Source organism: Somniosus microcephalus, chromosome 11, assembly GCF_052327205.1.
Source record: "Somniosus microcephalus isolate GS21.2 chromosome 11, FLI_Smic_1.0, whole genome shotgun sequence".
NCBI classification, from domain to species: domain Eukaryota; kingdom Metazoa; phylum Chordata; class Chondrichthyes; order Squaliformes; family Somniosidae; genus Somniosus; species Somniosus microcephalus.
Genome location: NC_140997.1, coordinates 143,624,992 through 143,645,122, shown reverse-complemented (window position 1 = coordinate 143,645,122; position 20,131 = coordinate 143,624,992). Strand labels below are relative to the sequence as shown.

General features: G+C 45.6%; 1 protein-coding gene across 1 annotated transcript in view; it reads left to right on the top strand.

Annotated features, from left to right (window-relative positions):
* The window catches only part of LOC147110927 (protein SSUH2 homolog), a 132,428-nt gene extending 119,937 nt beyond the window's left edge, over nucleotides 1-12,491 (top strand). Inside the window, exons 10-12 of the mRNA XM_086001341.1 lie at nucleotides 1,134-1,239; nucleotides 2,169-2,276; nucleotides 8,029-12,491. Coding sequence (XP_085857467.1) covers nucleotides 1,134-1,239; nucleotides 2,169-2,276; nucleotides 8,029-8,166 — 352 coding nt within the window. The 3' untranslated portion in view covers nucleotides 8,167-12,491. The remainder of the gene's footprint in view (nucleotides 1-1,133; nucleotides 1,240-2,168; nucleotides 2,277-8,028) is intronic.
* Nucleotides 12,492-20,131: the final 7,640 nt, after the last annotated feature.

Below are 20,131 nucleotides of genomic sequence, written 5' to 3'. Positions count from 1 at the left end.
AAAGTCGGACGGGGCGGGGAATCAGGCGTGTGGGGTCGCAACCCGCTTTTTCGGTGATTTTCGGCCCCCGGCCACCTGAAAAGCCGCCCGACGGCTGGCAGAAAATCGGGGCCTTAATGTCAAGGTTCAAACAAGAATAATGACCACTTACGCAAGCTACGAAGGGATAACCAATGCCCTGGGAACCAAGACACAGTTAGCATCTTCAGGAGGGGAGGAGAGAAATGTGTCATGGGAAATATATACACATTCTAGCTCGATTCCCACGGTGTTGCTGAGGATGATGTGCTTTGTTACCGCATGTATGGTGTATTATTATAGGGAAATTAGCAGTGTTTATATCTTGATTGCCCTTTCTTATAATAGATATAAAGGAACTTATATATAGATATATAAAGAAAAGTGCTCTGGTCTTAAGGTGAAACTATGGCCCTGTCCCTTTAAGACCACTGAACTGAAACTGATCAAAAATCTGATCTATTCCTTGGTCAACAACCCAGTGTGGGAAACTACTCTAAATAGGCACATCCTGAGATCAGTTAGAGGCAAATTGCTGCTACTGAGGGAAGATTGCCTAGTCTGGCAGCTGCTTGTAAATCAATGGTTCCTTCCCTCTGGGATGGGTCAAGTTATCACAGTAAGCAGCAACCAATGGGAAATGACTGATTTTCACTTTTTTTTTACACTTTTGTGACTTGATGTTGTTTCATGATTATGGCATTTCAGCCAATCAGGTGAAAGTGTGACATACACTTTCCATGTGCGACACTTTCCAGAGAAACATTTTGAGGTGTGACAAACTCACTAGACTTTTAAGAGGTCGCATTGCAAGACTCTGCTTCCAGGGTGGAGCCTCTCTAGACAGGAACGTTGGTCAGAGAAATGGCTAAAACACTTAGCGGGGCCAATTCTGCAACCTATACGCCCATCTAGCGAGGCTCCACACCAGGAACAGAGCTCTGCTAATATACGGCTTCATATGGATATACAGATATTTAATTAGAACAAAACTGTACATAGATTTACTGAGGTACCGAGTGAAATGCATTTCATATTTGGAAAGAGGAAATTTAAAAGCAACAGACACTTCTATTGCATGTTGAAAGGATTGTCATTGTCCTCTTCTTAAACAGGGAAAACAACAAATTTGAAAATATTATTGAGCAGCAATGTGGATTTCCTACAAAGGACCTCAAAAAAGTCACTGGGAAGCAGCTCTTCACTGATCAACAGTTTCAGGTAAGAGATTAGGTAGACAAGAGACTGAAAGACCTGTTGTGGGGGTCAATTTTTTTCACCGCCTTTACCTGGTGGTAACAGCCTCAAAATGGAGTCGGTAGCCGTACCACCCCATTAACACCGGCGGTGCAGCCAGCTCCATTTTGAAAGGGACCTACCGCCGGATGTCCAAAGTGCCCACTTATTTCAAACAATAGTCCCCTTTTAAGATGAAAATCGGGGTCCTATGTCATAAATAGGACCCCGACGGCCATTTTAGGTGGGAACTGACCTGATCCTGCACTGTGCACACTCGAACAGATCCACGGGTGATGGAGCCAAAGAGGCCCGCCAAAGGTAAGTGTCAAATTATTTTTGTGGGCCCTGGAGGAGTAGGAATGCTCCACTGGGGCCCATAAAAATAATCTGGGCCACTGCCATCCTGGAACCTCCGGGATTGCAACCTTCCCCGCCCCCCCAACTTGCCTTGCTAGCTCGATCTTGAGGCCTCAATCCAGCGAGCTGCATCAGGATGCCTGTTTGGCTTCCCGCAGCCCACCTGCCAAATTTAAATGAAGCCGGGGCCTCAAAATCATAGGGACTACTTTGCTGTGGGAACGGGCGGTTGACCGGTCGCACAAAAGTCTAAATCGACCCCCTCTTGACCTATTGCAAATTCTTGTCACATGGGGCACTATATCCTGGGCTCAGAGTTGGTTGGAGAATGTGGAGTGTGTCCATTTGTAATCTTTCCCTTGACATAACCAAGAAATCACATTTAGTTCCTTCACAAGTCATATTGCCAAAAACTCTGAAGTGCTGCATAGTTTGTAGAGCCCTTCATATTCCTGCAGCAATTTCGCCTTGTTCCCACGGTACACTTTGCGACTGAATATTTACATTTTAGTTCATGTCTTATCCCTATGTCACATTTCTTTCCTCCTTCCTAGGTGTTTCCTATTATGGGCTTCCCAGATCCAAGGATCAACCAGGTCTCCCAACAGGGAATCCAGGAACATTGGGCTCAGTTTGGCAAATCCTCGCGTATAATCCAACAGGTGAGGAGAAAACACGGGCAGGAAGCTGGAGCTACATAGCAACTGTTTTACATTGCAGGCCGAGCCATGGGAGCGTAAGCTAATTGTGCCACTCTCCCGAGCGTTTAGCTGAGGATAGTGCAGTAGGTCCTCCTGTAAAACAGCTGCACTGTGGAGCTCACTATTCTGCCCATGTACATACCAGCCACGACCTTTTAGCCAATGTGCATGCGTGAAGTAGTGACATCACGATGTGACATCACAATGTCACTACAGAGAAACTATCCATGTGCGTATGCGATGATGTCGTTACCTAACGGTCTGCATACCGACAAGCTATGGCAAAGCTTCTTTCATTTATTTGGAAATAATGGTATTCAATGTTTTGTATAATAGGTTGAATAAAACATACAATCGAACCTTTGCCAATATTTTAAGCTCCATGCTGAAACATGTTACTGAGACCTGATGTAGTGAATCTTCTAATCAAGAGCACCACCAAACCTTGATCTAAATGAATGAATTACAAAACAATTTTTATAACTAGTTTTTATAATGATGTAGCAGAAGCATCAGCAATTGGTAGTCAGGTTTAATTGCGAGACTTTAGCCCCAATATTAACAGGGAGGCAGGAGGGCGTGGGGGAGCTCGGTAGCAAGCAAAGAACAAGGCAAGCCTCGGGACGTTGAGAACCTGCTGATCTTAACGTCAGGGCCTGATTTAAATAAATTAATGCAGACTCCCGCTGACAGCCAGCCTCTTCTGGCCAGTCGGTTCCTCCTGCCATATTTCCATTGCTGGGCAGCAGACAGCGCGGGTCTCTCCCTGTGGTGAGGTTAAAAATAAGTCACAGTGCCAAAGACACGGGCCGCGTTATGTCGGCCCCCAGCTGCTTTTAGCGGGAGCCTCTTCCAGGGTTGTAATTATTACGCCGGCTGGTAATGGGGTCGAGTTGCTCGATCCCGATATTTTAATCAGTGCCCCCCCCCCCCGCCCATCGAGGGCGGTTAAAATCAAGGCCATTGTGTTCTAATCCAGGACAAAAGCTTAATAAAAATCACTTGATTAAAGTATGATCACAGAAAATATAATTTGTATCAGTAATTGGTTTTACATCAGGGTTCAGCTGTATCTAACATTCCCTCCCAACAGTACGTAGCACATGAACCTTCATCACATTTTATAATGGCTCATTTCAGACTGATTAAAACCATCTCACTACACAGACTCATTTCCTTCTTTTCAATTTCCCACCCACTTTTCCCATCGTCCTCACCTGAAGTCACTGGCTTGTACTAGGGAGCTATTCCATGAATGCCAGCTGTGTTGCATGGAGCCATAATATTGACAAAGACTCAATTGTTGGATATCTCAGCCAACAAGAATTTGCATTTATATAGTGTCTTTAACAAAGCAAAATGTCCCAAGGAGCTTCACTGTAGCTACTTCCCATGTGCGGACCTTAACAGAGGGTAATGGCAGACAAGGGAAATTAGGGATAGCATAAGATCCAAGGAGAGGACATATAAATTGGCCAGAAAAAGCAGCAAACCTGAGGATTGGGAGCAGTTTAGGATTCAGCAAAGGAGTACAAAGGGATTAATTAAGAGGGGGAAAATAGAGTATGAGAGTAAGCTTGCAAGGAACATAAAAACTGACTGTAAAAGCTTCTATAGATATGTGAAGAGAAAAAGATTGGTGAAGTCAAGCGTAGGTCCCTTGCAGTCAGCATCAGGGAAATTTATAATGGGGAACAAAGAAATGGCAAACCAATTAAATACATACTTTGGTTCTGTCTTCACAAAGGAGGACACAAATAACCTCCTAGAGATGTCGGGGAACATAGGGTTTAATGAGAGGGAGGAACTGAATGAAATCAGTATTTGTAGGGAAATGGTGTTAGGGAAATTGACAGGATTGAAAGCCGATAAATCCCCAGGGCCTGATAATCTACATCCTAGGGTACTTAAGGAAGTGGCCCTAGAAATAGTAGATGCATTGCTGGTCATCTTCCAAAATTCTATAGACTCTGGAACAGTTCCCATGGATTGGAGGGTAGTTAATGTAACCCCACTTTTCAAAAAAGGTGGTACAGAGAAAACGGGGAATTATAGACCGTTAAGCCTGACATTGGTAGTGGGGAAAATGCTAGAGTCCATTATAAAAGATGTAATAGCAGAGCACTTGGAAAACAGTGACAGGATCGAACAAAGTCAACATGGATTTACAAAAGGTAAATCGTGCTTGACTAATCTACTGGAATTTTTTGAGGATGTAACTGGTAGAATAGATCAAGGAGAACCAGTGGATGTGGTGTATTTGGACTTTCAGAAGGCTTTTGATAAGGTCCCACATAAGAGATTAGCGTGCAAAGTTAAAGCACATGGGATTGGGGATAAGGTACTGACTTGGATAGAGAACTGGTTGGCAAACAGGAAGCAAGGAGTTGGAATAAACGGGTCTTTTTCCGAGTGGTAGGCAGTGACTAGTGGGGTACCGCAGGGATCGGTGCTAGGACCCCAGGTATTCACAATACTGTATATATAAATGATCTAGACGAGGGAACTAGATGTAATATCTTCCAAGTTTGCAGACACAAAGCTGGGTGGGCGTGTGTGCTGTGAGGAGGATGCCGAGAAACTCCAGTATGATTTGGACAGGTTGGGTGATTGGGTAGATGTATGGCAGATGCAGTATAATGTGAATAAATGCGAGGTTATCCACATTGGTGGCAAAAACAGGAAGGCAGATTACTATCTGAACGGCAATAGATTGGAAGAAGGGGAAGTGCAACGAGACCTGGGTGTCCTTGTGCACCAGTCACTGAAGGTAAGCATGCAGGTGCAGCAGGCGGTTAAGAAGGCAAATGGTACGTTGGCCTTCATAGTGAGAGGATTCGAGTACAGGAGCAAGGTTGTATAGGGCCTTGGTGAGACCACACCTTGAGTATTGTGTGCAGTTTTGGTCTCCTTATCTGAGGAAGGATGTTCTTGCCATGGAGTGAGTGCAGCGAAGATTCACCAGACTGATACCTGGGATGGCAGGAATGACGTATGAGGAGAGATTGGGTCGATTGGGCTTATATTCGCTGGAGTTTAGAAGAATTAGATGGGATCTCATTGAAACTTATAAAATTCTAACAGGACTAGAGACCAGATGCAGGAAGGATGTGCTCGATGGCGGGGGAGTCCAGAACCAGGGGTCACAGTCTAAAGATAAGGGGTAAGCCATTTAGGACAAAGATGAGGAGGAATTTCTTCACCCAGAGAGTGGTGAACCTGTGGAATTCTCTACCACAGAATGCAATTGAGGTCAATTCATTAAATATATTCAAGAAGGAGTTATATTTCTTAAGGCTAAAGGGATCAAGGGATATGGGGAGAAAGCAGGGACAGGGTACTGAATTTGGATGATCAGCCATGATCTCATTAAATGGCGGAGCAGGCTCGCGGGGCCGAATGGCCTACTCCTGCACCTATCTTCTATGTTTACTACTCGACCATGGAGGATCATGTTCTCATCCGATCTCCACACAGACTGACTTTCCAGCAGAAGTCACTGGATGGTGTTCTGGGACAGAAATCCTACCTGATGTTCCCCCCCACTCCTTAGATGAGGAATGCTGATTTGAAGTGTCCCTTCTGCTGCTCCATCTGAGATCAGCAAATTCATTACCAACCAGGGATCAAACCTGGGACCTTCCTGCTCTTCTTGGTTACTACTACACTAAGTGCTGTATTTAGCCACTGAAACACTGAGAAGGCATTGAGTAATTTCCTCATAGTCAATCTTTGTGGGACCACTGTCTGAGCTTTCAGAGTTTCCTGATGGCTCTTTGATGAGTTAGCTATCACCATGACTCTCACCATTTGTTCAGATTGAGTCCAGTCTTCCAGCATTTATTGCCCATCCCTAATTGCCCTTGAGAAGGTGGTGGTCAGCCACCTTCTTGAACTGCTGCAGTCTGTGTGGTGAAGGTATCCCACAGTGCTGTTAGGTAGGGAATTCCAGGATTTTGACCCAGCGACGATGAAGGATCAGCGATATATGTCTATGTCAGGATGGTGTGTGACTTGGAGGGGAACTTGCAGGTGATGGTGTTCCCATGCGCCTGCTGCCCTTGTCCTTCTAGGTGGAAGAGGTCGCGGGTCTGGGAGGTGCAGCTGAAGAGGCCTTGGCGAGTTGCTGCAGTGCATCTTGTAGATGGTACAAAGTGTGCCAGTGGTGGAGGGAGTGAATGTTTAAGGTGGTGGATGGGGTGCCAATCAAGTGGGCTGTTTTGTCCTGGATGGTGCCGAGCTTCTTGAGTGTTGTTGGAGCTGCACTCATCCAGGCAAGTAGAGAGTATTCCATCACACTTCTTACTTGTGCTTTGTACATGGTGGAAAGGTTTTGAGGAGTCAGGAGGTGAGACACTCGCCGCAGAATACCTAGCCTCTGACTTGCTCTTGTTGCCACAGTATTTATGTGGTTGGTCCAGTTAAGTTTCTGGTCAATGGTGACCCCCATGTTGTTGATGGTGGGGGATTCGGCAATGGTAATGCCGTTGAATGTCAAGGGGTGGTGGTTAGACTCTCGCTTGCTGGAGATAGTCATTGCCTGGCACTTCTGTGTGCAAATGTTACCTGCCACTTATCAGACCAAGCCTGAACGTCGTCCAGGTCTTGTTGCATGCGGGCATGGACTGCTTCATTAACTGAGGTGTTGTGAATGGCACTGAACACTGTGCAGTCATCAGCGAACATCCCCATTTCTGACCTTATGTTGGAGGGAAGGTCATTGATGAAGCAGCTGAAAATGGTTGGGCCTAGGACAACGCCCTGAGGAACTCCTGCAGCGATGTCCTGGGGCTGAGATGATTGACCTTCAGCCAGCACAACCATCTTCCTTTGTGCTAGGTATGACTCCAGCCAATGGAGAGTTTTCCCCCCGATTCCCATTGACTTCAGTTTTATTAGGGCTCCTTGATGCCACACTCGGTCAAATGCTGCCTTGATATCAAGGGTAGTCACTTTCACCTCACCTCTGGAATTCAGCACCTTTGTCCATGTTTGGACTAAGGCTGTAATGGGGTCGGGAGCCAAGTGGTCTTGGCAGAACCCAAACTGGGCATCGGTGAGCAGGTTATTGGTGAGTAAGTGCCGCTTGATAGCACTGTCGATGACACCTTCCATCACTTTGCTGATGATTGAGAGTAGACTGATGGGGGGGTAATGGGCCAGATTGGATTTGTCCTTTTTGTGGACAGGACATACCTGGGCAGTTTTCCACATTGTCGGATAGATGCCAGTGTTGTAGCTGTACTGGAACAGCTTGGCTAGAGGCGCGGCTAGTTCTGCAGCACAAGTCTTCAGCACGACAGCCGGGATGTTGTCGGGGCGCGTAGCCTTTGCTGTATCCAATGCGCTCAGCCGTTTCTTGATATCACATGGAGTGAATCGAATTGGCTGAAGACTGGCTTCTGTGATGGTGGGGACTGCAGGAGGAGGCCAATATGGATCATCCACTCGGCCCTTCTGGCTGAAGATGGTTGCAAATGCTTCAGCCTTGTCTTTTGCACTCACGTGCTGGGCTCCACCATCATTGAGGATGGGGATATTCATGGAGGCTCCTCCTCCCATTAGTTGTTTAATGGTCCACCGCCATTCACGACTGGATGTGGCAGGACTGCAGAGCTTTGATTACTTCTAATGTATCAATCTCCGTTATGTCCATTTGGTCACACATTCCCATCCCACTGTAACTGTAATGTTTTTTTTTCTTCTTTGGCAGCGCCATACGGTTGAACTCATCCCTGTTACCGAAGTGCACTTCCAGTGGAAAAGCAAAGATCACAGCTACTTTGTGTATGGCACCGAAAATAAAATTCGTGCTCCGAAATATCCTGGCAAGAAGTGCACAATTCTGTAAAGTAATTTGTGCAACAATTCCCTTTTCTTTTTATTTCACAACTCACAAGATACATCTCCAGGAAGATTTGGATATGCTTCTTAATAGGAAGATAAATAAATGAGTTGATATATACATATACTAACACATATAATATACATCTAGATATAGTCAAGTAATTCTTGGTACAGGAATGAGACAAAGATAAAGAACCAAACTGACTTATTTTGAGACTAAATCTGAAATAACAACAGAAAATGCTGGAAACACTCAGCAGGCCAGGCAGCATCCGTGGAGAGAGAAACAGAGTTAACGTTTCAGGTCTTATTTTGAAGTTGGTGCTCAGAGTTTCTCTGGCTATATGAAAGCAAGTTTAAAATTTTAACTACACGGTTCACTCAGCAATGCTGTTTCCAACCAATTGGATGTCCAATCCAAACAGAAATATTGCTGTGCAACCTCATTAAAATTCTATGTAATTTTATACAAAAGTATAATCTCTGTCAAATTATACTCCATGCTGTGTCCCATCATTCTGCATTTTTAATGACTTCTTCATATTGTAACAACATTGAAAGTGATGGATCCAATGTCACGCCCAGATCCATTACAAAGTCTCCCAGTGCTAAGTCTATTTCTTTAATTATTTGTTGCTCGTTTTCACATAACATGGAATGATTATAAGTATTAATTTTCATTTGCTATTTGTTTGTCCAATTGTACAACTGATCTAAATCCATCTGCAAATATTTAACTGCATCCTCTGACTCTGCTACATAGTGACCCCTGAGAAAGGAGACCTCAGTGTAATTATACTTAACCCTGTTAGCAACTGCACAGATAAGAGATTAAGTGCTAAAAATTGAGTACTAACTTCGCCAGGGCACTAAAAGTAGCGCCCCGGAAAAATTAGCGTCCCCGCGCCAGAAATTGAGTGGTTGCGCCCCAAGAGGGAAGCGGGGCGCTTCTTGGGGCGCTGTGAGTCAATATTGTGGTGTTATGTGCCGCAGCGCCACACGCTGTGGCACGTCGCAGCACGGTATTGCAGGCCTTCCTCCCCTTCTTAAAGGGGAGGGGCCTTGTGCAGCGCGACCTGGGGCCCAGCTGGGCCCCCGGGGATCGGGAGTGCAGGCAAAAGAGCCCAACACTCAAGAGAAGTGCCGGGCTCTTGGAGCACAGCCAGCACTCCGCGGGGTGGGGGGGGCATTTCAGGAAGTCTGGGACGGGAGCGCAGGCAGGTGCTGGCAGGCGGCCAGCAACAAAAATGGCCACCCCGCACCTCTCCTTTAAATTGCGCCTCCCCGGCCGCAGGTACGCCCCCCTGACCCCGTCGGACATAGCGTCCGGCGGTAAGTCAGGGGGCGCTCCTGGAGATCGTGGCCGGGGCGCTGCGCACACCAATGACGTCATCGCCAGCGGTGCAGCGCGCTACCGGTTAGCGCCACCACTAACCTCCCGCTGAATTTTGCGGGAGGCGTGGGCAGTGCCGCGCCCGGGCGCTAGTTGGTTTGCGTCCCGTTAGCGCCCTCTTAAGGCGCTAACAGGAGGCGCAACCAACTGAGTTTTTCCCCCTAAATCTTTTACAGGGACAGGTTTTATTCCAGTAGTTAAGGAAGAGATATAGGATCGAGAGAAAGAAGGATGGGGAACACTGTGATTTGGAAGAAATTTATGAGTTAGGAAGAGGAGAACTTTGACTCTTCCTTCATCACTGTACATTCTAGGGTGTCTTGATCCAGAAATTTTTTTTAGAAGTCATCAGATCTGATTTCTATGGCACTTCAGGAAGGGTGGAGACGGTAAAGGGAGGAGGAGTTTGCAGGAAGGGGGAGGGCAGTGGTACATATCATGGGACAGTTGTCTCTACTGTTAAAGGGCAAATTTCTGGTAGCAATCTGGAACATAGGAACAGGAGTAGGCCACTCAGCCCCTCGAGCCTTTTCTGCCATTCGATGAGATCATGACTGATCTGTGATCGAACTCCATATACCCACCTTTGGCTCATATCCCTTAATACCTTTGGTTAACAAAAAGCTATCAATTGCCGATTTAAAATTAACAATTGATTTAGCATCAAGAACAGCAGAGAATGTTTGTGAGAGACTTAAACCACTGCCAAAAATTCCAACATCTATTGCCCAATATATGCCATCCTATTACTAAGAAAGTTCAGTTAAAGGGGACATTGCTTATGGAAAAACTGCAAGTTGATAGGTTAGGATTTGAGCTGCTACAATATGGTTCGATGGGTAGGTATAGATGCGCTAAGCAAAAGCAACTGCGAATTTAATTTGTACATTGTTAATTTGTAGCAAGGAATGAGGTCTTTAACAAAGAGGTGAAATATAGCTACCACAATAGTTTGAAAAAATAGACTTTGCATAACCTCCTGCTAGTCCCATACAATAGAACCAATCCTAAGGAGGTCGACAGCCACTCAATACACAGTGCAAGCTTGCTGCCTAGATGGCTAATCAGTATACACAGTGATTGCTTTTCTTTATTTCCCTTCCAGTTTTCATTCTTCTGCTCCTGAAGCCACTGATTAATTACTGGGCCACAGCAAATTATATTTGCTTATATTCCAAGAAAGGCCTTATCTACAAATGCCATTTGGAAAGGCAGGAAGGAGCTGACAAGCAGCTTATGAGGACAAGTTAGAACAGGGTCCCTCCCTGTTATAAAAACAGAAAATGCTGGAAATACTCAGCAGGTCAGGCAGCATCTGTAGAGAGAAACAGAGTTAACGTTTCAGGTCGATGACCCTTCATCAGAGGTCCCTCCCTGTTATGTTGGTTTTCTCTCTTTTTTTCATTGTGTATCAAATTTAATCTATTCTGTGTTTGTGTATGTTAGCGTATTTGTGACATATTAAGAAATTGAATACGTCCATTGCTTCTAAAGAGCATGCATCACATTACAAGGAATAGCAGAGATGAATGAAATTACATTATATACTATTGTATTCTAACTGCATTTTGACAGAAAAGACAGGACATCCTCCTTTTATCCATGGGAAGTGGCAAGATACCCAGCCAAGACATTTTCCTGCGATAACTGGTAGTGATAAGTTGGCAGGAGTATGAAGTGAGTTTAGTGCTCTGTACTTGGGGTCAACCTTTTCACTAACAATAGCACTCAATTTTGTGGAGTCAGGTCATTATCATAATTATCCATAGGTCAGCGTGCACATTTGGTTCGGTGCAGGGGACATATTAGTGGCAGGGATAGAAAATTGATTGTAAGTGAAATTTAAAGGGATAGTGACAATTAAAGGGGGACTGATGAATAGGGAGCGGGGGCAAAAATTCTGAAAGCCTTTGCTCAAAAGAATCTCAACTACAGGAAACTCTTTGGTATCTGGCACCGACGGTACCGGGATTGTGCCGGTTGATTAAAAATTCCGGATGACGGAGAGGGTTATCTACTGAGGCTATTTTTAACAAACAAAAATAAAAAAATAAAGAAATGTGCAGTATACAGTAATTGGGTACTCACCTACAGAATGTTGTGTTAAATGGATGGTGGAAGATGCTTGATTAAGAACAGTACTGCCAGTTGAGGGTGATCCATAACTCTTTAATTACTTAACAGTAAAACAAAACTTATACAGTAAACGACTGTATACAGCGCAAGAGAGTCAGATTCCTGTTATTGAGGTGTTCGGACTTCCGACAGCGCCAAGAAGCCGAGTAGTGGCAGTTTGGAGAACTATCCCCCACTGACTAACTCGGCCACTGCGGGAGAGTCGGACTCGGCAACATTTCCGGTTATTGAGGTGTTGTTTTCGGAGTATGAATTTTGCCGGTTAATAGAGAATTTCGGATATTTAGGTGCCGTTTAAACGAGAGTTTCCTGTAGTTTTCTCTGGCAAAGCCACAGGAGAGCTAAAAAGTGACAAGCAAAATGTATCAAATAACAGAGCAGCCCAGTATCTAACTGCCTGTTTGACTGCTGCAAGTTCAAATGGTTCTTCCGTAGAATAGAAATTACAGCAAGGGAGGAGGTCAATTGGCCCATCGCACCTATACCAGTTCTAGCTCGTTAAATGGAGCTATTTATTCACTTGCTAATGTTTTACTGAGAACACTCAAGCCTTACAAGCATGTGACAGTGCATCAACCAATCACCTTCCTTGTGCATGAATGCTGATCTCCCAAAATCAAAAGGAGAAAGGTTAAAAGTGCAATACCCAACCAATCAGAATGCTGTACTTTCCAAGCTGGTGATAGAAAAATAATGAATGTGCTTATACTGGTTGATGGGTGATGCAATCATCACCGAAGTGGATGTACCCTGTACTTTTTGTGGTGTGGTTAATAATAAAGGGAAAGCTTTAAAAAACACAGCTCGCTTGTTTTTTTTTCCCCAAAGACGAAGGCCCACACTCTGATGTCAGTTGTGCTCCAGTTTAAATACGTTAATGAGCAAAGTTATGAATGTTAAGTAAGATTTGCTCACTTTGTTTCAGTCCCTTAGGTTCAGAATTGATGTGATGCTTGCCTGATACATTTGGTTTCATTCCCAAATTATATTTGCTTATATTCCAAGAAAGGCCTTTTTAAAGGTGAAAAGATACCCATCTACAAACGTCACTTGGAAAGGCAGGAAGGAGCTGACAGGCAGCTTAGGAGGACGAGTTAGAACAGGGTCCCTCCCTGTAGGAACACTTCAGCCCCTCATGCTGATTTAGCACACTTTGCTTTATATGCAGAGACTCACTATCAGTGGTTGCAGGCAGAAGTCTTTTGTTAGATCACTGGGTAATTTGACAGCCCCTTCACTCGGGAACTAAATATTACAGCTTTCGAAGCTACAAACTGAAATCTGAAGTCTTTTTAATTTCACACTCCCTTCAAGTCATTTCTGGCACTGGTTTGCTAAGGGCGCTGGAGCTATGACTGTGTGGGTAACGGAAGTTCATGTATTCCGTCTCAAAAGATATGTTTGTGCTGTGCTGAGGAAGGCGGGGATGTGGTTTAGCGGTGAGTTCCTGATCCTATCAATGCTGCCATGGGGCAGTATGAATTACAGGCTGGTCACTTCCCAGCAGCAAGGAAGTGAAGATCAGAAGGACGGTTACCTCGGCACGGTATTGCAAAGCTCCTAATGCTGGTCACAGCAGTTTGCAGCAGAGGCCTGGGAGCAAGACACTTCAGCCAAGCCATCAAGTAGTTCTACAGTAAGTCGTACACTAACAACTAGTTATCAGTTACAACATAAAATTAAACGTTGGGTATATGAGCACTTAATAGATATAAATATACATAATCAAGATCATCTAGCAGTTGAACAGCAAATCATTAATCCACATTAACTTTAATGAGTAACAGAGGTCACCACAATTAACCACACTAAGTGTCCGCAAATATGACATTGTGACCCCTTGAGAAGAGCAATGACTTCTGAGGACATCACTGTTTATACAGCCTAATCTGCTGTTCCGGATTTATTTAATCGGCAAAATCTAAACTGATCTGGAATCAGTCCTCAAGAGATCAGTATATTGTTGAGTCTGTGCTTTCAAATGTACTTATGCTGAATAACTGGACACAGACTACAGAATACTTAAACAGGGCTTTAGTAACTGAGGGTCAGGGCTGAACTGAAATACACTTTGCTCCACAGGGTTTATATACCGGTGTGGTCACCACCGGTACTACAATGTACAGGAGCCATCAGAAAGTAGTCCATCACCTTAAGGTATCCTCTTAAGGTGGTACAGGTTACATACACTACAATTCCTCCCCTTTTAGCTTAACAGTGTACACCCCAATTTAAACATAACATGGATAACATATATACAACTTTCACACAAAACTGTTCAAAGATTCAGTCTCTGAGGAGGCCTCCTGATCCGGGCCGGATAACGCCTTTCAGGGGTCTCTGGTTCTCGTTGCTGGGGTGACTCATCCATTTGATCTCCTATGGATTGAACATCATCATGTACGTTCGAGTCTGAGGTAGATGCTACAGGCTCAATAACTTCTTCAACTGGTGTCTCTGCCGTAGACATGGGGTCGACCCTTGTTCTCGATTCCACAAGTTGGTCAGCATGACGTCGTATTACGTTCTCACCAACGTCTACCGTGTACATCAAGGGTCCTTGTCGGGCACGAATTGTTCCGGATTGCCATTTATCATTCCTATAGTCCCTGGCCAACACTGGTTGTCCTATTTTGAAACTCCGAGTGGCCTTGTTATTTACGTGCTGGAATTGCTTGTTTTCGACTTCCCTACGCACATTGGGTTTTAACAAATCCAACCGGGACCGCAACCTCCTGTTATAGAACATTATGGCAGAGCTTTGATTTGTCACTGCATGCGTGGCGTTTCGATATGCCATCAGGAAATTGTCCACCTTGTGTTGTAGTGGAATATGGTCTTCGCTCATGGCCTTTAGCGCCTTTTTGAACGTTTGTACAAATCTCTCGGCCAACCCATTGGTAGCCGGATGATATGGGGCAGATGTATAGTGTTTCACCCCATTCTTTTTCATGAATTTCTGGAATTCTTCTGACATGAACTGTGGTCCGTTGTCTGAACATATTTGTTCTGGCAACCCATTCCTTGCAAATATGGTTCTTAGAACTGCGATCGTCTTTTCAGAGGTAGTGGTCGACATCTTAATCACTTCTGGCCATTTAGAATGTGTGTCTACCGCTATCAAAAACATGGAATCCATGAATGGACCGGCAAAGTCGATATGCACACGTTGCCATGGGGTTGAAGGCCATTCCCACGGATGCAGCGGTGCAATTGGAGGTGCGTTTTGAACTTTTTGGCACCCTGAGCAGCTTTTAGTCAGATCCTCTATTTGTTTGTCGATACCTGGCCACCACACATAAGCCCTAGCAAGGCTTTTCATCTTGACTCCCCCCAGATGACCTTCATGCAGTTCCTTCAGAACTCTCTCCCTTAATTTAGGAGGAATAATCACCCTTGTTCCATACATCAATGTTCCTTAACAGACGGACAGCTGTTCTCGTCTGGCTGAGAATGCAGGTAACAGTGGTTCGCCATGTGCTGGCCATCCCTTCACTGTCAAATGGTAGACCCGAGACAGTGTCGGGTCGTTTCGGGTCTCTCTCTCAATACTCGCATTGGTGACTGGTAAGCATTCGATGATGGTCGAGTGAAATATCTCGACAGGGTCAACTGCCGGTGCCTCTTCCGCTGTAGGTAGTGGCAGGCACGACAGCCCATCAGCATTACCATGTTGCTTTGTACCTTTGAATTCGATATCATATTGATGTGCCCCTAGGAAAAGGGACCATCTCTGAAGCCTCTGCGCTGTCATAACCGGGACACCCTTCTTAGGGTTAAAAATGGAAACCAACGGCTGGTGATCTGTCAGCAGCGTAAACTTTTGGCCTTGCAGGTAATGGTTAAATTTCTTAACTCCCCACACGAGGCTGAGAGCCTCCCTATCTATCTGGGCATAGTTGCGCTCTGCGGAGGTCAATGATCTGGATGCGAACGCGACTGGCCTTTCCAAGCCATTTGGCAACTTATGTGAGAGCACTGCCCCGATACCATACGGAGAAGCATCACAAGCTAAGCGAATAGGCAGCGTTGGGTTAAAGTGAGCCAACACTTCCTTAGAGGTGATCAGTGCCTTGCTTTTTTGAAAAGCCCACTTACAGTCCTCGCTCCACTTCCATGGTACTCCCATTTGCAAAAGAGCGTTCAGCGGGTGTAACACCGTGGATAAATTTGGAAGAAACTTGTGGTAATAGTTAATCAACCCAAGGAACGACCTCAACTGGGATACATTTTCCGGAGCGGGAGCTTTCACAACAGCTTTGATCTTGTCAGGTGACTTATGAAGCCCCTCCTGGTCAATGACGTGGCCGCAGTACGAGATTCGCTTCTGAAAGAACTCACATTTCTGGCGATTAACTCTGAGTCCATATTCTTTCAATCTGGTGAGCACCTGCTCCAAATTCGCGAGGTGTTCCTTATCATCATCTCCTGTAATCAGAATGTCGTCCAGGTAGCATTGAGTGCCTGGAATTCCCTGCAATACCTGCTCCATGGCCCTTTGCCAAATCGCTGGAGCCGATGCCACTCCAAAAACCAGTCTATTATACCGATATAAGCCCTTATGTGTGTTGATCGTGAGATACTGGCGTGACGCTTCATCAACTTCCATCTGTAGGTACGCCTGCGCCAGGTCTATCTTGGTGAAGTGTTTCCCGCCAGACAGCGAAGCGAAGATATCCTCAATCCACGGAAACGGATATTGCACCGTGTGAAGAACCGGATTAACAGTGATCTTGAAATCGCCACAGATGCGAACCTTCCCAGGTTCCCCCGGCTTGTTGCTCAACGAACGCTTCATGACGGGAACAATGGGTGTGGCCCATTCGCTCCAGTCCACCTTTGATAGTACTCCTGAACGTTCTAGCCCTTCCAGCTCTGCTTCCACAGCAGGTCGTATTGCATAAGGTACCGGTCTGGCTTTGAAAAATTTTGGGTTTGCATGTTCTTCAACCTTGATGTTTGCCGTAATTCCTTTCAGTGTCCCCAGTCCCTGTTGGAACACCTCCTTAGCATCGTCCAATATTTTGGACAGTCGTTTAGGTTTGACGTCGTCCCCTTTACAGGAATCTACAGTTAGTGCTTGTAAGGAATGCCAGTCCACATTTATTCTCCGGATCCATTCCCATCCCAGTAGTGGCGGACCTCCCTCAGGTAACACATACAAGTCCATTTCCTGACTTTCTTTACCATTGTAGACTACCTTTACCTTTATCTTTCCGATGGGGTATACTCTTTGCCCCGTGTATGTTTTCAATACAATCTCCGTATCCCTCAGGGGAATGTGTGAGAATAACCTTTTGTAATCTTGCTTATTCATGACCGTCAATGCCGATTCAGTGTCCAATTCCATCTTCACTTGGACTCCTGCTATCCGAAGCATGACCCAGATAGTTTGGTGGTCTGCTGTGTTACCCACATTATGTATTTTTAGACAACCCAGTTCCTTACTGCTGGAGTCTGAATCCGTCTTCTGTTCATCCGAACTGTTCTCTGTCACCTTGTGTACTTTTTTGTACTTCTCCTGCGGTGACTTTTTGCTGCTGGTCTTCTTTCCTGACCGGCATACTCTCGCTATGTGACCAAGTTTGCCACATTGCCTGCATTCTTTATCTTTGAACCAGCACTGGTTCTGGTCATGCGTTGTCCTTCCGCAACGATAGCACTTTACTGCGCCCAATGCCATTTCATTGATGCTGAATTCCAATGGCCTTTGCTGCATTTCTGCAGTGCCTCGTGCTGCTGCCTCGTGCGATGCTGCAATGCTGAAAGCTTTGTCCAGCGTAAGATCCTTTTCCTCTAGCAGTCGCTTCTGGGTTCCTTCCCTTAGTAGCCCACACACAAACTTATCTCTCAGAGCGTCTGCTAGTCCCGTACCGAACTGACAGTACTTTGATAACTTGCGCAGTTCGATTAAGAATTCAGCGTTGCTTTCCTCTTTAAGTTGAATTCTTTTGTAAAATTTAAATCGTTCCGCTATCAGCAGCGGCGTGGGGTTTAAATGCTCTTGCAGGATAGTAACAATATCCGCGAAACTCTTTCCTACTGGTTTATCTGGTGTTACAAGGTGCCTTAATAACCTGTACGTCTTCGCACCCATCGAGTTTAATAGGGTTAGTGCTTTCTTATCCACCGGTACCTCATTCGCTGTACAGTAAACTTCAACGCGTTCCACATAAGTGGCCCAATCTTCCACATCGCTATCAAAAGCAGTGATGTTACCCGTTTTTGGCATCCTTGTTGAGTTTCCTTTATTTTATTTTATTTTTCAAAATGGCGGCTTCCCGCGCTTGTCTTCTTCCCCGCCAACTAAAAATGGCGATTACCGCGCTGTTGCCGTTCTCGCCTCCCAGCGGTCCTTTATTTCCCCCGACGCTGCTGCTCCTGTTCCCCGCCGCTCCCGCGGTCCTCGTGGACATCAACGCTTTTCTGGCTGCTGCGCGTCTCTGCCCCGATTGCAGTCCGGCCCCTGACACCGGCTGCGGTCGTGTTCTCCGCCCTTTTCTTCGTTTTCCCTCCCCTTCTCCCACTGACAACTCGGCCGACTTCCCCTCCGTGCCGCTCGATCGGGCTTACCCGCCGTTGTCATAGAAGGGATGATCACTGCCTGTTGCTGATGGTGGACTTCGTGGCCAGCAAACCAATCTGGGTTCCCGATGGCCTCCTGTGCGATGCAGTGCTCAGCAGGATGTTGAGGGCGGATGCCCCTTTTCGACGCCCGTTCTGAGGACGAAGCTTCCTTGGATGCAAAACTGCCACTAGGTACGATCATCCTCGTCGCCACTGTTGAGTCTGTGCTTTCAAATGTAGTTATGCTGAATAACTGGACACAGACTACAGAATACTTAAACAGGTCTTTAGTAACTGAGGGTCAGGGCTGAACTGAAATACACTTTGCTCCACAGGGTTTATATACCGGTGTGGTCACCACCGGTACTACAATGTACAGGAGCCATCAGAAAGTAGTCCATCACCTTAAGGTATCCTCTTAAGGTGGTACAGGTTACATACACTACAATTATCCTTTTCAGATAGCTGCCTTTTTACAGTTTCTTGGAATGTAACAGTCCCTTTGGATGAATAAGCTCAGCCTCCTTTAACCTTGGTACCCACTCCACCTTCTTAAAACTTATCTTTTGGGACATTATACATGGAATACATGAACTTCTGGTACCCACACAGTCTGACACACCTTCATCAAATGAAAGACCAGCAGCTAGAACTGGGATAGTCATCCCATGGAACTCTTCGATGTAAAGTTCATTTTTTGAAACTGTCAAACAAATTGTTAAGAGTCGTCACACCTTGGTAGAAAATGGGATGATGCCTTATAAGTGGTGGCTTCCCCATCATAATCGCTTACTTATTTTAACACCAGACAGTAATCGGAAATTACAGGCGGAACTTTCAATGGAAAGTAATACCAGGCAAACGATCCGCCACTGCCTGTTTTACGCCGAAGTTGAAAGTTCAGCCCTAACATTTGACACATGCTCGGCAGGAATTTCCCGCAGGGATTCTCCCGATCGGCCACTTTAACTGCGGTGGAAGTTGTGTTTAGACTGGGATTTCTGCTTATGTGGTGGTGGCCGATTGGGAGGAAATTCCCAGCAGCTGCTTCAGCTACGCAGGAGAGTTCTTCATCAGCTAGCCAGGGCACACACACACAGACTCTCTCTGCGCCACCATTTCATGCTGAACGGAAACCCCAGCTACCTGAAGTTGCATAAAACTACAGATAATTACGTAAAAATACAGGCGGAAATTCCTATATTTATCCACACTCAGCATGAGCCTGTGAACACTGGAGAGGAGAAAAAATGTTCCTCATTTTATGACTCTAATGGCATCAGGTGGCAGAACCCAAGTACTGCCAGGGAATGGCACAATGGTTTGTTTGCCCTTCGATATTGAAGAAGACAGACGGAATATCATCTCATTTTTCGCAATGAGTTCTTTCATGACCGGTGAGACGTATTTTTGCTGGGAATGAGCGTCCACAGATTGACCAGTAGATTCCGGATACACCAGGTTGGGGATCTTGAATTTCAAGCGAGAATTCCTCAGCTGGCATCTACATTCAGCATCAGCAGTGTGACGGGCCTCATAATCGGAGGTGCCTTCATGGATGGTTTTTCGCCATGCTTTCCTATCTCGAGCAAGTTCTTCCCTCTTGTGGCCATCTATTTGGCACTATTTCAGAGTAGCTTTTAAGCAGTCTTTCTGTCCCTTTTGCTGACCACCACAAAATCGCTTCCCAGTTGTCAATGCGCCATAAAAGATTTTCTTTGGAATTCGTTCATCGGACATTCACACCACATGACGTAATCATCGTAGCTGTGCCTTCACGATCAGAGCATCCATGCTTGGCATGTCAGCTTTAAGGACGTCGGTGTCAGGGATCTTGTCCTGCCATCTGATCTTCTTTAGGCAGCTTAGGTGA